The 17,799-nt window shown below is 43.5% G+C and overlaps 1 protein-coding gene across 4 annotated transcripts in view; it reads left to right on the plus strand.

Moving 5' to 3' along the window:
* Window positions 1-17,799, plus strand: part of CABIN1 (calcineurin binding protein 1) — a 257,094-nt gene that overhangs the window by 94,434 nt on the left and 144,861 nt on the right. For all 4 annotated transcript variants that reach the window (XM_075897952.1, XM_075897954.1, XM_075897953.1 and 1 more), the window contains exons 27-28: window positions 1,734-1,916; window positions 7,560-7,891. In XM_075897952.1, the coding sequence (XP_075754067.1) occupies window positions 1,734-1,916; window positions 7,560-7,891 (515 nt within the window). The remainder of the gene's footprint in view (window positions 1-1,733; window positions 1,917-7,559; window positions 7,892-17,799) is intronic.

The raw sequence follows: 17,799 nt of genomic DNA on the forward strand, positions 1-17,799 counted from the left end.
ATAGCCACATATACCAAAGAATATTCTTAAACCTCTGCGAATGAGTCATGAAAACTTGACTGATCCATTCAGAATCTTTCTTCTCCTATTCTTTGGTAGTTATATGATTTCTATATAAAGTCTGTTATCTGTAAAACTTGCCATTAGGAATCAGGAAACACTCCCCCCTCCCCGCCATTCCCTTTTCCAGTTCACTGGATAGACAGATTTTCTTGTGTCAAATAAAAACCGTATAGGTTGCATCAAATTGCATTTTAATCTTTTTGGAATCAAAACAAATAATACCTGCACTATAAATTGAGGTCTGAGGATCGTAAGTTGAGCCAATCCTTTTTCTAGAAAAGGGACTAAATTCATCCATGAGTTTTAGATACAGAGAAGGTTCTGTCTACTAGGATTTCACATCAGACATTGGATTTTGCTAGTGGAAAATTATGGAAAAATATTTTTTTCTCTCATCCAAGGAAGAAAGCGTGTATCTTTTTCTGTAGTTGTATTGGCGTGTGAGCCTATATGTGAATGGGCTGTCCCAGTTCCAGTTATGAAGTTATGCTGTTAAGTAGTCTCTTATTAACCCTGACATAGTGCCCACGAGTATATTAGACTGATTTCAGATGTATCTGAGCAGTTTTCACTTGTTCCTTTATTCTAGGGTGTAGTTTTTATCTCTCTGTAATCACAGCCTTGTATAATTGTTTTCTATGCTGAAACATGTATGGCTGAAAAGGCTAACAGCCCCTCCAAACTGTAAAGTAGTTAGTAGGTGTAATATATGAATCAGCTGTCCCCACCTAGAGTGAATCACTTCTCTCACCCTTCTATTTAAGCCAGTGCTTAAATTGGCAGTTCATAACCCTGGCACCTCTGGGCTTGCCACATCAGTTATGAAAGTTAAAAAAAAAATTGCTTGAGCCCCAGCACCGAATTGCAAATTAACTTACAAATTAAGTGCTGCTGCTAGCTTAAAGTCTAAGAATCTCAGTTTCTCTCTTAAACCTAAATCTTAGCAAGATGCTAAGCAGATTAACCATTCATTAGACGGTATGAAACTTTAGTCAGGTGAATGATGTTAATGATTATTCTGTTAAGTCTTTTGCATCTCTAATTATGTTCTTGTATCTTTTGCTAGGAACTGTTACCAAAAATTCTTAGAAAACTTGAATGCTCATGGTCTTCCCTGAACAAATGAATTCTAGTGCTTTCAGATTTTTACTTAGTGTACCATTTATCCGGTCTACCTTTTGAGATGCCACAAGTGGCGCAGTAAAAATGCTATAATGTTATGGGTATAAAATGTTGGCTACATTTGATCCCAACGTTGATTGCTTATGAGGGTTTCACACCATCTCCATTTTACAAAGTTTCTAACTTGATTAGATATCCCAGAAAATCATTAGAAAAAATGAAGTCTGCATGAATATTTAGCAACCCCGTGTGAAAAAAACAATTAAATTTTCAATTCTTGGAACAAACAGGTGAGGAGAGGAATATGGCAATAAACTGAAACAGACAGATTACAAGAAAATACATACACTTACCTTTTAGACAATAGGCGCATTGGTTGGCATAACAATAGAGAAAGCTTTGTAGAATGACTACAGTCATTATGCTACATAGATTGAGAAGAAAACACTATCTTATGATTTAAGATAGAAGACTGTTTGGTCCTAATGTCTCCTGTAATGAGGATGAAGTAGCACTTTCATTCTTTACCTGATTCTCATTTTTTGCAGAAAGGAGTCAGGATAGCACAGCAGTGGTGCTTTCTGATTCCAACTCCACACAGGACATCTTTAATGAACCTGCCAGTTCTCAAGACAGTTTAAGGAAGCCTTACTCAGAGAAGAGGATTTCCACTTCCTGTTCAGATGTTATGGCATCCTGCAAAGAGATCCTAGGATCTGAAGAAGAAAGAGGTACAGTTATGTAACTCACAGCGGCTTGTGTGATGACATTAAAATGTCTTGTCCAGCATGCAGAAATAATGGACAGATGTTGAACTATGCTTGAATTTTTATTGAACTCAAGTTGGATATGGGGTGCGTGTATGTGTGTGTGTGTGCATGTGTGTGTGTGTGTGTGTATATATATATATAGAGAGAGAGAGAGAATTTGTGTTTTAAAAAAACGTTTATATACAAACTTTGTTTAAACTTTGTTTATATCAACCATGTGGTAGTTTCAGAGGGATAGCAACATTAGACTTTCAGCAAAAACAATAAAGAGTCCCATAGCACTTAAAGAATAACAAATTAATTTTGGGATTAGCTGGAGCCCACTTTGTCAGATGCACATAATAGTGATACCACTGACATATGTGATTGAACCCTATCATAACCTGCAGAATCTTTTGGTAAATCAATTTTTATCATGTTCTTTTGACTGCCTTACCTGTTCTCTGGCTTCTACAAGTCCTGAGCATTTCAAGGAGTTGTTATTGTAAAACAATCTCTCAAAAAATGTTTTGTCTATTTTGCCCTTACTTAACTTCGACTAACAATAGATTACTATTCAATATCTTACAAATGATAAATACTGGAATTGAATACACACTGGAGAACGAGAAATCACCCTCTGTTATCCCTTTCCAGTGGAATACAGCAATTATTTGTATCTCCAGTAGATGACTTGATATCAGATTTTATGTATCAAAAAGTTTTTCAAAATAAAATTTAGGCTTTCTAAAATTGATTGGTTAGAGTTGGTTAGAATTTATCACGCTGTATGAAGCCAGTATATGATGAACTTGATAAGGGTGCTGGGCTTTACAAGCAGCGGGATATGAAATCAAAACCAAAACATTTGTTTAAAACTCTCTAAAAGTGAACTTTTTTCATGTACAAGGTGAAGGTGTAGCATAATTATTATTGATGAGTAATTTGTTCATCTTTGTGAGTAATACTACTATCCAAACTTAGGCTAATGACATTTTCCTATCATATCACAGTATGTTAAGTCCCTCCTTCCATAATATTATACCTCTGTCAATTTTATGGAGCCACAAAATTTGATTCATAGCTGGTCCTGATCCATTTCTTTATTCTTCTTGGAGAGACATGTATAGTAAACAGTTATTCTTCTTCATGTGCATATTTATGTCCATTTCAGTATATGCATGTGCTCTGCATGCATGATCATTGGAAGATTTTTCCCTAATGGTATCTGTTGAGTCAGCTGTGGAGCCCTCTGGAGTGGGGCCTTCCTGGTGACGTATATAAGTTCTTGTTGATCCGCCACCTGCTCATTTCCTTCTTACCACCAGTGATGCATGTTGAAGCAACTGATCTTTTGCTTTACAAGGCATCCCTAGTTTTTCTCTGTATAAAGTTCTTATCTCATTTTAGTAATAGTGTATTTAGCCTTTCATAATGTGACAAAGTTTCCAGGCAGTTGTTGTATGCCTCAGAGGCTTGTGGTGACCCTTTGCTTCCTCTTACTTCTTTTAGAGGTCAGGGTCACAGCTTACTTAACCATCCTCATTATAGGCAGAGTCAAAGGTTTGGGATAAAACCCTCCGTAATCCTATCCTCCCTTTTGAGATTACTTTTTAGTGGTCTGGGGAACTTTTGAGTGGAACCTGGGCCCTGCCACTACTCTGGGTTCCAGCCTAGGGACCTTAAGTAGCAACTGACAGGGTTTTTCTTCTAGCCCCAATACAGCAGCTTTTTTCCCTGGGCCACTTCCCCACACGCTCCCATAGTATCTTCTCCCTAGTACCTGAGTGAATGTTTCCTGCTTCAGCACAAACACACTTTCCTTTTTGCAGTCCTCACTCTCCAGCAACACACTTCCTCCTCAGTCCTTCACTCTTCTCCTTCCTGCTTCCTTACCTAAGGGAAAACCTTTTAAAGTAGCCCAGAAGGCCTTAATTGGCTATAGTGCCTGATTAGCCTGCTGCTTCAGGTCATGTGCTCCAGCCCCTTAAACATTTTGATTGCCCCATGCTGGACCCTCTCCAGTGCTTCCATATCCCTTCTGTAATGGGGGTCAGGGAGCATGAAAACTCCCTGGCTAAATCAGCTTGAACTGTAGTGTTTTATTCAGTTAGAGAAGACCTTTTGGGCAGTTGGAAGCCCCAAAAATGTATTCCTCAAACAAGTCCCAGTCCCACTGAGGTCAACTCCTTTTTTGCATCTGAAACACCAGAGGCTGGCTGATCCAACTTTTGTCCATCTCCACCTTCTACCCAGATATGGGAGGCAGATCTTTCTTCAGCAACTCCATGATGGGGCACTTTCTTGCGGTTTTGAATAGACCTCAGGTTAGACACCTTATCCCACAATGGTACCTTAACCTGGCCCTTTCTAAACTCACGGGACTCCCTTCCCCTTCGAGCCCCTACCAACCTGCCCCTTATCTTACCTCTCCTGGAAGGTCGCCTTTTTGGTGGCTATTGTCAGCCAGACTGGTCTCATAGCTCTGAGCCCTCACCTCTGAACCCCCAAATGTAGTCTTTTATAAGGCCAAAGTATAACTATGTCCACATCCAGCATTCCTGCCTAAGGTAGGCATTTTCATGTGAGTCAGGACATCTTTTTGCCAGTTTTCTTTCCAAACCCCATGCTAGCAATAAGGAGGGAGCTCTCCATTCCCTGGATGTAAGGTGTGCCTGAGCTTTCTACATTGAATGCACAAAGCCGTTTTGTGAGTCATCACAGCTCTTTATTGCAATAGCTGAGAAAATGAAAGAGCTTTCCATCCCTTCCTAGTGTATTTCATCGTGGATCACCTCCTGTATTAGGGCCTGCTACAGTTGGCTAAGGTGCCAGCTCTATCATAGAGACTTCATGCCACAAAAGTACAGGCATCTGCTGCAGCATTCCTGGCACATATGGACGTTCCGGCGTCCTCCATTCACATCTTCACATCACACTATGCCATTATCCAACAGACAAGGGATGATGCAGCTTGTGGAAGGGTGGTTGTGCAGTCAGTGACCCCTCCTACATAGAAAATGCATAGGAGTCACCTATTGGACTAGACATGAGCAAGCACTCAAAGAAGAAAGCACAGTAGCTTACCTCTTATAACTGTTGTTCTTTGAGATGTATTGCTCATATGCATTCCAAATCTCACCCACCTCCCCTGTGTCAGAATAGTCCAGCAAGAAGGGACTGAATAGGCATCATCACCATGAAGGCGCTATTCAGGGAGTTCCACAGCCAATCTGGCAGGTACTGCTAGAGAAAAACCTCCCAACAATTGTGCATGCAGTTTGTGAACACCTATGTGAATGGACGTGAGCAGCTCATCTGGAAGACCAACAGTTATAAGAAGTAGGAAACTGGTTTTTTCAACATTGTCTCATTGACATTTTGACTTGTTTCCTTCTTTTGAATTATGCTTTTTCTTAAAGTTTGTCCAAACTAGGGAACCATGCACCAGAGTGTCTATACCAATAAAGTCACTCAAGTGCAAACCATCAAAACTGTACTTGTGCTAGTATGTGACCAATTCCAATAACCTGCGATGGTAGTCACCATCTTACAGCACTAAAGTGTATCTGTATTTTAGGTGTGTAGCAGCATAGCCACATCGATGCAAAATACCTAGTATACACCGAGCTTTATATAAATCGTATTTGGGAGGGATTGGTAGGTAATGAGATACAAAGCTTTTTATTTATCACTCAATGACAATGTTCCAAGCAATAGTCACTTAAAAGTCTTTGCAATCAGATGGTAGTTTGGGCACCTTTGTTAAATTGGGTATCACATTATTTGCATCTGCTGTAACAAATGTGTCTGGAAAAATGCCTTTCTAAGCCAGCTATAAATATAGGATTGCTACTAACACATTATAATATATTTATATGATATAATGTGCATATTTTATATTTGTTGTATGGCAAAGATTGAAATGTTTTAGTCTGAGAAGAGACTGACAGCTGTGTCATTTAGCCCTCTGAAAATTAATAGCGTGCAATTAAGGTATATGTTATATAAATGTAAATTAATATAAGATTTGAGAGCTTCATTTTCCAAGGTATTTCCAAGTTATATAATATGACCTAGTATAACAGGTGGTATGTGTGTTTTATACTTACACTTCTAATTATACCATCCACTTAAAAAAATCCACCAAATTTTTTGTATAATTGATTATTTGAATTAGCTTTCTTACAATTAATTTTAAAAAGCCTATTTTTAGGGAAGGGATATAAACTTTTGACATATAATATACTTAAAATGTTAAGGCACCCAGATGCTAGGAAGATAAATGCAAAATGTTATCAGCTAGATATGTAAAAGGGGTTTGCTCATGTTAATTTTGACAGCTTTTTTTTCCTCTCCTACTGGGATGATTAGGGCATTGGAATGACTGAAACTTTTGAGTTGAGAATTATTAAAACATTCTGAAAGAGCGTATGAATATACTCTAGCTTGAAAAATCTGTAATAGTTTTAAAGTTAAATATTTAAGATAGTCTTTCTCAAACTTAGGATGGCTCGACACATCAAGTGTGCTAGCAGTTCTATGCCAGAAGGTGGTGATTGTAAAATATTTAACCCTTTAAAAATGAAATTGAAATATTTTCTACAGTCTCCAGAAGCTTCCAAAAAACCCAAAGTACATTCTGCTGGGATGCTCTGTCCATTTCTAGTGTCAGCACATTGAAAAATTGGAGAGATTCATACAAGATCTTCAGGAATGATTCATGGTGTGGAAAACACACCTAAAAGAGACTTAAAGTCTGTTTTTTCAGCTTATTAAAGAGAAGGTTAAGAGGCAATTTGATCTTGGACAATAAATAGCTATATCTAGTGAGCATATCATGTATAAGACAGCTTAATAGTCTAATAGACAAGATATAACAAGATTCAATGGTTGAAAACTGAAGCTTGAAAAAATTTTAGTTAGCAATAGGTTGCAATTTTTTAACAGTGAAGATAATTGACCTTTGCAATAAGTGACAAGGACTTTGTAAATTCAGCATTACCTGGAATAGTTAAATGAAACTTTTGCTCTTCTAAAAGAGATGGGCAGATTGAACCACAAGTTGTTAGACTCAGTGGAGAAATTACTGGATGGAATTCTGTGGTCTCTGTATTATTTAGGAAGTCAGATTAGGTGATCATCATTGTTCCTTTCACCCCTAAAATCTGTGACTCTAAAATTGCCTTTCTTTTGATTTTTACACACACACACACACACACACACACACACACACACACACACACACACACACACACATCCCCCAACAAATAATACACACACACACACACACACACACACACACACACACACACACATCCCCCAACAAATAATACAATCTACTCACCACGGGCAAGTAGATTGTAACCTGGAAAAGCCAGGTTCTGGCGAGCGGGGCTCGCTGCGGTTCGGTGAACCCTGTTTGTGTGTATATATGTATATTTATTTATTTTGCTAGGAGCTGAAAGTGTCTTGTTCACTTAACATCAAGAGAGGTCAAATGTATATTGGGATGTTTCTGAAATTATTTGGAATGTAGTTTAATGGAGAAAAGGAATTAAATTTTTTAGTACATGTCGATTCTAAAACACAAATGCTAAGTCTTTGTTCATTTGCTACCTGTAGGAAAGTCAGAAGAACCCTTGGAGAACTCTGAATCTTATCATGCAGCTGAACATAGTGTCCAGAAAGTTATTTTAGATGTTCAAGCATCATCTGGCATCCCTTTCAAGGCTACAGTCCCCCCACCTTCACAGTGGGACTGTAAGAAGAAAGCTGAATCTTGTGGAGATGCATCAGAGTTTCCCCAGTGTCTTCCAGCAGATCTTGAAGAGCAGCGTAAATTCCTGACAGAACAGTGTATCTCCTCCTTCCGTTTGTGTCTGAGCCGTTTCCCCCAGCACTATAAGAGCCTCTACAGGCTGGCCTTTTTGTATACGTACAGCAAAACACACAAGGTAAGGCGTAGCACTGACAGAATAACCGTCCAGCTATGTTTAAAACTAAAGTAGGTGACCATGAGATACATTCCAGCTTTTATTGACTTGAAGGAATGAATATCCAAGTTATCTCATTATTAAACTATTGCAAAGTGAGGTATTTTCAATCTACTGTAGTTTGGGTTCCCAGTATGTATTGGGAAGTATTACCCTTCCCCACAACTCTCTCTAATCCTTATTCTTCTTCAGGTGATGTCCCCATGGGTGCGCCACGTCAGGTGTAGTAATATCCCAGAGCCACAGAGCAGAGCTTTTTCCAGAAGTACCTGAGAGCCATGCATGCGTGAGGAGAGCCTCGAGCTGTGTTCTGCTTGGTGCCTCGCGCACAGCTCCCTCATCCCCTTCAGTTCCCCTTCTCCTGTCCTCGGCCTCTGACTGAGTTCTTCGTTCTCCTCAGCTTCTCCTCAGGGAGAGTGGGAAAACCTTGTTTTGCTCTCCCTATCTCCTCTCACCTGTCTTCTCATTTGGTTTCATCCTGGGCGGGGGCGGGGGGAGAGAAAAGATTTTTTTCAGTCAGCTTCTCTCAGAGTACCGGCTTTGGCGGGTGCCCGCCTGCGAGCAACTGCTAACTTAACTGCATCCTTCCCTCAGCTTCCCTCTCCCTTTACAAAAAAGGAAAAGAACCCACTCCTCAGGCTCCCAGTCAACAAAACAGCAGGTTTGAGCGTTTGGTCAAGGGTCTGCCCGACCTCCCACTTTGACCGCTGCCAACAAGCCAGTACCATCTCTTCACCAGCAGACTCCATCCCTTTTGCCATCAGTGGGTAGTCATAACATCAGATCAATGGGTCTTGGAGATCAACCGTACAGGATATGCCATTCCCTTTACAGCGCTTCCCCCTGCCCACCTCCCCTCCCTGTCCCTCTTCAGGGACCCCTCTCACGAGATGCTCCTCAAATAGGAAATCAATCACTTTCTCCACTTGGGAGCGATAGAGGAGGTTCCTTTCGAGGGAGAGGAGTCTACTCCAAATATTTCCTGACACAGAAGCGCACAGGGGGATGGAGACCCATACTAGATCTGCACAAGTTAAATAAGTATCTGTGGAAACAGTGCTTCAGAATGGTAACACTGGAATCGATTATACCAGCTTTGGATGAAGGGGATTGGTTCACAGCCCTCGACCTTCAGGATGCATACTTTCACATCTCCATACACCCATCACACAGGCACTACCTCTGATTTATTACTGGTCATGACCATTACCAGTGCAGAGTACTTCCCTTTGGACTATCTTCGGCTCTCAGAGTCTTCTCAAAGGTCCTGGCCGTGGTTACAGCCTATCTCCAATGGTAGGACGTTGTCATCTTTCCATACTGAGATGACTATCTTATAAAAGGTCGATCTCAGGTGGAGACTGCCGACATGATTGCCAATACCAGGCAGATCTTCATCTGTCTCAGTCTTCTAATAAACAAGCAGAAATCTACCCTGCTACCCACTCAGGGCATAGAATTTATTGGGGCTTGCCTCGATTCGTTGACACCTAGCACTTATCTTCCCCAACACTGATTCTCAGCACTACGTGATTGTTTTGCTGATCACCCCTACCACTATGGTTCTGAGCTGCCTACAAGCGAAGAGACACGTGGCGGCTACCATCTATGTCGTACAATATGCTCAACTCCACTTCTGAGCCCTACAGCACTGGCTAGCGTCTGTTTACAGACCAGGCCTCCACTTCCTACACATACAGATCGTGCTTCCCGAGAGGGTGCTGGACTCACTTACGTGGTGGACAATTCCCACCAACATCCTAATGGGCATTCCCTTCCACCAGCCCAAATCTTCCAGACAGATCATGACACATGCCTCTCTTGGCTGGGGCGTGCATCTACTTTATCACACAGTTCAGGGCAGGTGTCGACATACGAATCCTGGCTGTATATCAACCTCCTCGAGCTCAGAGCCATGAGGAATGCCTGCAACCATTTTCTCCCGCTCATTATCAACCAGGCTGTTCACATACTCACCAACAACATGACAACCATGTTTTACATAGACAGGCATGAGGGAGCTTGCTCCCCATCACTGTGCGTCTAAGCCATCTGCCTCTGGAATTGGTGCATCCAGCCTGGCATCACTCTGAAGACTTCATTCTTACCCGAATAAACAATGTTTGGGCAGACGCCCTGAGTAGAAATTTCAGCTCCAACCACGAATGGGAATTATATCCAGCCATACTCACCTCTGTCTTCCACAGCTGGGGAGTCCCGACTTTAGACCCCTGTGCAACTCCCAAGTGTCCCCAGTTTTGCTTGAGAGCCGGCCTAGACACGGGATCTCACGGTGATGCCTTCCTCATCCGTTGGGACGAACCACTACACTATGCCTTCCTGCCAATCCCACTCATAGCCCCAGTGCTACACAAGATCCAGATGGACGGGGCTCTGGTTATACTAATGGCACCATCCTGGACCAGACAGACCAGTTTCCCATTTCTACACATGATGTCCATAGCCACGCCATATCCTCTCCCACTCCAGCATGACATTCTGTCTCAGGACAGGGGGAGATTACTTCACCCCCAGCCTCACACACTCCACCTACATGCGTGGCTCATCTCTGGTTCCAAGAAACAGAATCCCTATGCTCAGACCATGTGAAGGAAATTCTCCTACAGAGCAGAAGACCATCCACCAGGGCTACCTACACGAATGCTCATGAAACCATCTGCATGTTTTGTTAGTCTTTAAAATTCTGCTAGACTATTTGTTGTTTTTTGAAGTTTTTCTAATCGTTATGTTAGGTCAGCTAGGTTGAAAAGTCATGGTTTTTAATTACTATTATTACCAGGGCTCGCCAAGTGGCAGCGAGCCCCACACGCCAGCCGCGTGGTTCGGCATGCTGTGCATGCGCAGACTGCGCTTGCAATGGGCGAGTAGATTACACTAGTTGTCGAGCCCTGATTATTACCATGTTATTTTTCCTCTGTCCAGGAGCGATTACTCAGAAATGTATGGTTTGTGACTGCTGAATTTCGTATAAATATAAAAAGAATTCTGTCTTAATTATAACTAAGTAAGTGTTCTGAACAAATGGCTAGAAAGTTATCAGTGTTGATATGGACATACTGTGTGACCTTGACTAATTCACTTAGCCTCTTTAGCATATTAGATTCTTCTGAGAGTGAGGTCCCCATGGATGCTCCACTGTAGGTGTTGAGTTGTCCCAGAGTTTTGAGCAGCAGTAGTCAGCCGGAATGTGTATGTGCGGCAGGCGCATTGTGGCATTCACACTGTTTAACACACACATGCGATCTGGTTCTCGCCAGTTCCTTTGTTACCACTCTCAGTCTCAGAGCGAGCTCTTCTCTTCAACTGTTCTAATCAGAAAAAAAAGAGTTCTTAGCTGATAATGTTTAGTTTAGTTTCTAGTTACAACTTAGTCTTAAGAAGTTCATAGTTTGTTTAAAAAATGTATTCCTTTGTTGTTACCGTCTTTCCTTTTAAATAAAAAAATAAATAAAAATAAAATAAAAATAAAAGATTTTCTTCTTCTTCTTTTCTTCTCTGTCTGTATCTTCAGGAATCAACTCAGGGAATGCCTAATAAGTGTATCCCTTATAATGCCTGGCTCAAGGGGGTTTAAAAAAAGTGACACGTCGTGAACCCATGCTGGCCTCCAACAGCCATTCTTGTATTTGCTCTCTGGGCAAGGCACATGTGCCTCAGAAATGCCCACACTGCTCAAAACTAACAGCAAGAGCATGCCGTGACAGAGAAATTTGCCTGTGTATGATCTTGTTTGTTAAGGTGCTCCAGCCATGGGACTCTGTATCTGCGGCTCTCTCAGACCTCACTACTGTCCAAAACCAGAGGGCGTCTTCCCCCGGGTCCCGGTTTGCTAAAAAGAAATGAACTTCACCAGCGCGCTCTCTTTCACCGATCCTGACAAGCAGAGTCGGCATGGGAGACAATCCCGGGACATCCAGCACGGCTCCTTTACGCTCGAAGGCGGTTCTGGACTCGAACGACCGACAAAGGGCACCATTGGGTGCTGATATCGTGAACATCACCGTCACTAAAGTCTACATGGGCACTGGTGGCCCCATCCTGCAGTACCCCAGCACCTACTCTGGCATCGGCCCCAATGGCACCAGCGGTACCCACTGTGCTGGAACCAATACTGCAACCTTCTAGCCCAGCACTGGAGATGCATGATAGACCATCAGCACTGAAAAAGGCTCCCACAAAGTCTAATAGGTGCCAGAGCTCTAGCCCAGCATCTCCAACCTTCTCTCCAGCATTATTGCTCTTGCCGTCGGCACCAGGATCACTAGTGCTATACCTTTTTGTAACAGGCATGATGCCCCCCATATAGGAGACAGAGATCCCTGGCTCCACTAATTGCAGCACTGCAGAGGGCGTTCCATCATCACACCCATCCGAAGCACACGTCTCTTCCTTCACCTCCCTCCTCTAGGGGCTCAGTGACACTTCCCCATTTGACAACCTTGTCTCCATATGCGACATACTGGGCAGGGCATAGGAGTATGCTTTCTTCGAGACACTCATTAACCAGGCAGTCATACTATCACCATACCTACTATCATGACTGGGCACCTTATTGGTTCACTGGCTACCACCATCATCATCAGCCTGCACATCCTAGATACTGGTCACCCTGCTGCTACAGATCTTTGCCTTCACATAGTTATCCTTCTGCTTCAGTGTTTTCTCACAAGCAACACACACACCCTACCTCAGAGTTCTTCCCCTCAAACACACCATTCAGAACCTGAAGAAGGTCATTTATCAGACCCTGAGGAATAGCAGTCCAATACTTCTCCTACAGACCAGTTCTCATCTCTGGATGAAGCCATAATTCCAGAGGACACGTCACCTTCAGACGATTAAGAGGATCACCGGGAGCCAGGAGGTCCAGTTTATTGAGGTTCAGGAAAAGCAATACCTCCTCCTCAAAAATCTTCAACTGTTCCAACGAGCTACGTTCACGTTGCCAATAGATCAGGTGATTATGGAAGCTGCTGAGGAGATCTGGCAGATTCCAGCTTCTGCCCTGCTGATCAGTAAGAGAGTAGACAAAAAGTACTTTGTCCCAGCTAAGCAAATGGAATTTTTATTTTCTCATCCCCAACACAACTCCTTGGTCATAGATGCGTTGCATCACCAATTACACCAAGCTCACAGCACTCCTGGAGCACTTATCAGACTCAAAAAGACCATTCCTGAAGTCCATAGTTCAGGAAGGCTATGCTTCCTCTAGGACAGGCCTCCAAATTGCGTTGGACTTGGCTGACACAGCAGCTCATTTGACGGCTACTGCAATAGTCATGCGAAGAGCTGCATGGCTACGAACTCCTGGAGACCCATGGAGGCTGCAGAATAAAGTCGAAGACTTTCCGTTTGATAAACGGAAGCTCTTTGCTTAAAAGATAGATAAGGTCCTTCATTCAAGTAAGGATTCCTGTACCACTCTTTGTATCCTTGGTATGTACATACCTCCATACCAGCACAAGCGGTATACACCTAATCAGAAACTCCATGACTGTTCCTATGTCAGACAGCAATAATGTGGTTTTGATCAACATGAGCAAGGCAGAAAGTCCAGAAGAGGTGTAATCAGACCAACCGCACCTCTAACCAACCATCAAATAAACAGCAAATTTGACTTCTTGGTTGAGGACTCACAAACCCTCGCTGCTGTGATCCCACACAGTCACACGGCTCCCATTTTCCACCACTGCCTCAGATCTTTTTACCATCACTGGTCCACCATCACGTCTGATTGTTGGGTTCTGGAGATCGTCTCATGTGGCTTACAGCATCCCCTTCCTATCTCTATTTCCAACTCCCCCTCACCCATCTATCCTGTCCCTCTTCAGGGGCTCTTCTCACAAGGCTCTATTAAAACAGGAGGTTCATCAACTCCTCTCTATCAGAGTGGTAGAGAAAGTACTGGATAAATTCAAAGGAAAAGGCTTCTATTCCCGCTATTTCCTCACCCAGAAAAAAATAGGAGGGTCAAGGCCTATACTTGATCTCCAGAAGCTCAACCGTTACCTTTGGAGGCAGAGGTTCAAAATGGTAACTCTTGCATCTATAATCCTGGTGTTAGACAACTAGGATTGGTTTGCATCCTTCAGGATGCTTATTTTCACATCACCATCCAACCCTCTCACAGGTGGTTTCTTCAATTCACTGTTGGCATGGAGCACTTCCAGTATCATGTGCTTCCTTTTAGGCCTTTCCCCCACATCCAGGGTGTTTTAAAAAACGCTTGCAGTAGTAGCAGCGCACCTATGTCAGTGGGGCATTTTAATCTTCCCCTATTTCGATGACTGTCTCATAAAGGGCCTGTTCTCTGCAGAAACATACCATATGATACTTGTAGCCAAGCAGACATTCGGATCTTACGGTCTGATCATCAACAACCAGAAATTCACACTCAAGCCATCACAAACCTTGGAGTTCATATCTGCTCGCCTCGACTTCACCACAGCACGATGTTCTAACTTCCTTCAGATGATAGACTGAACCACGCAATCTCCTTGCAGGAGTCCCATTTTATTGGCCTCAACCTTCTGCCCACATTACTACAGAGATGACTCCCTCATGGGCTGAGGTGCTCACATGAATGATATGTCTGTTCAAGGACAATGGTCACCATGAGAAACAACTTCCCACATAAACATCCTGGAACTCAGGGCAGTCTTCAGTGCCTGCAGACATTTCCAGGCACATATTCGTGACACCACTGTCAGAATACTCGCCAATAACATCGCCACGATATACTATAAAAATTGCCAAGGGGGCACTCAATTCCGATCCCTTTGTGCAGAAGCAGAAAGCCTCTGGAACTGGTGCGTTCACAGCAAGACCATTCTAATTGCATCTTACTTACCTGGTACCAACAATGCAACCACAGACTCCCTGAGCAGACATTTCGCACCACAACACGAGAGAGAACTTCGACACAAAACACTCCAACATATTTTCCACAGTTGGTGTGTCCCCCTAATAGGCCTCGTTGCCTCCTATGGAAATACAAAGTGCCGATAATACCGTTCCAGAACACACATTAGTCAGGGATCCCTAGGAGACACCTTTCTTCTCAACTGGGGGGCCTTCTCCTATATGCATTTCCCCCCGTTGTGCTCATTCCCAGAGTCCTTGAGAAGATCAACAAGAATGGAGCCAGGGTGATTCTGATAGTGCCGTCCTGGGCTCACCAGCCCTGGTTTCCTTTTCTTTCCAAATGTCTCTGTACCCACTGTGTGCCCTTCCCAAACTCTGCGATCTACTGACCCAGGACTGGGGTACCCTCCTGCACCCTCAGCCCCAGATCCTGCACCTGACAGCTTGGTTCCTAGTTGGTTCTGTGCATCTAAAGATATCTATTCTGCACACAGTTAAGAGGTCTTGATGCACAGCAAAAAGGATACCACTTGCTCTGTTTACCTCCACAAGTGGCATAGGTTTGTCTCCTGGTGCACATGTTGATCCATATACAGCACCCCATCATCAAATCTTTAAATACATCCTCTCCCTAAAGCAGTCAGCACTAGCTGTTGCCTCTCTCAAAGTACACCTCGATTATGGCCTTCTGACATTCTATAGACAGAACCTCTGTATTTGCCCACCCAACTACCAAAAGGTTCCTAAAGAGGTTGACCAACCTTAATCCGCCTCAGACCCCCTCCTCCATCCTGGACCTTGGACCTAGCCCTGGACACCCTTATTCCACCACCTTTCGAACCTCTGGCCACTTCACCATTCCCAATGATGACACTCAAGGTGGTTTTTCTGCTTGCCATTACATCTGCATGCAGAGTCAGTGAACTTGCGGCATTGATGGCAGTACCACAGTATACCATCTTTAACAAAGACAATGTTATTCTATGCCAGTGGTCCCAACGTTTTCGGGCTGCCGGGCGCCTGGGAGCAGGGCCGCTCATGAGCCGCGCGTCCAGAGGCGGGGCCGCTCACGGGCTTGGGGACGGGACCAAGCATGCGCCGCGTGCCCAGGGCCGGCACCAGCATGTGCCGTGACTCTGGGCAGGGGCCACCCAGGTGCTGTGATCCCAGGCAGGGGCTGCCCAGGTGCTGTGCACCCGAGTGCTGGCACTGGCATGTTCTGCAACCCCGGGCAGGGGCAGCCCAGGCGCCACATGCCCGGGGCCAGCACCGGCATGAGCTATGACAGGGTGGCAGGGGCCGCCTATGCGTCCGGGGCTGGCACCTGCTGCACGCCTGGCGGCGGGGCCAGCCCAGATTGCTCCGCGGGTGCACATAAATAGCCTGGCAGGTGCCGTGGCGCCCATGGGCATCGCATTGGGGACCACTGTTCTACGCCCTCCCCGAGCCTTCATTCCCAAGGTGTGCTCTGAGTTCCATATTAACGAACCAATCATCCATTCTTCCTTCCTTCTATGCCAAACCCTGTATCTCTCCCTGACAGGCACCTCTGCATTCCCTTGACGTATGTAGAGCACTTACCTTTTGCATAGATAGAAGTGGAGCCTTCTGCATGATGCAGTGCTTACTGGTCTCTCTAGTGGATTGCTCCAAGGGCAAACAATCCAGTATCATATCAGCGCGTGTCGAGGCTCATAGTTTCGTGCATCAGCACATGTTATTCCATATGAAATAAGCTGCTTTCAACAGAACCCAGAGCTCATTCCACAAGCGCTGTAGCTATGCAGACAATGTGTTGTTGTGTTTCCATGGCCTTCCTATGAGGAGTTTCCCTCCAATACATCTGCCGTGCAGCCACATTTAATGACACTTTCATTAAGCATTATGTGATTGTACACCTTTTGGCTGTGGATTCCTCATTAGCCTCAGCAGTGCTTTCAACAGTAGTCAAACCATAACTCCAGGACCTGCTGTCCAGGCACTCTTGAATACTGCTACAAAGTCACCTACAGTGGAGCACCCATGGGGACATCACTCAAAGAAGCACACCTTCGATACTTTCGATGTTTTCCAAGGGTGCTCCCTCTAGAACTCAGACTGTCACCTTTTCTTGTAATGAAAACACACATTTCTCCCACTCTTAGACTGGATGCTGGGTGGCAGTCCCCTGTGTCCAATCGTAATCACTTTAGCGGGTCTGACTTTATCTCAAACCTACAGTTTTATTCTGAGTGACAATGGTAATTAGGCACCAAACAACTTCCTTAAACATAACAGGTTTTATTTTGAACATAAACGTTTCAGAGGAAACACAACAACACATTCTGTCTGCATAGCTAGTTCTTCCCTAAGGCTTTTCATTCTCTAGATCTGGGAGCCCAGTTCCTCCATATTGCTCCATGTGGAAGCCAACAGCTGGGTTCCTTTTCTTTTTCATGTGTTCCTATGTATTCTCACAGTATTGCTTTTATACACAATTCCTATTGAATTCAAGCATGATAAACATATAATAAATGTTCAGTTAATCCCAATGCAAGTTAGATCAGTGCATTCACACAGGAAAATCTTATTAGCATATATAGAAAAAGTTTTCCTCGTTGCTCTGGTCATATACAATGTTCACATTTTTACATTTCTATATTCATAGATTAAAATATAGCAGTTCTTAGTGTTCATAACCTTATTACATGTCAGCTAAGTTTGTCATCTGGTAGTACAAAAATATTAACAGCGCAAGAGACACCAAATTGAACTGTAACGTGTATTACTAAGCCAGTGGAATTTGTCCAGCATTCAGATTGGCTATCAAATAAATCATTAGCTAGCAAAAAAATGACACTTAAACACAGCCAGGTTTGAAAACATTTTCACACTGTTTGTATATGACAGTCATTAATTTCTTCATAAAATTCAATGCCTAAGATCAGTAATGGATTTTCACAATCTGTCATTGCTATTGCTGACTAATTGTGGATGTATCAACT

Source organism: Pelodiscus sinensis, chromosome 15 (genome assembly GCF_049634645.1).
Source record: "Pelodiscus sinensis isolate JC-2024 chromosome 15, ASM4963464v1, whole genome shotgun sequence".
Lineage (NCBI taxonomy): Eukaryota > Metazoa > Chordata > Testudines > Trionychidae > Pelodiscus > Pelodiscus sinensis.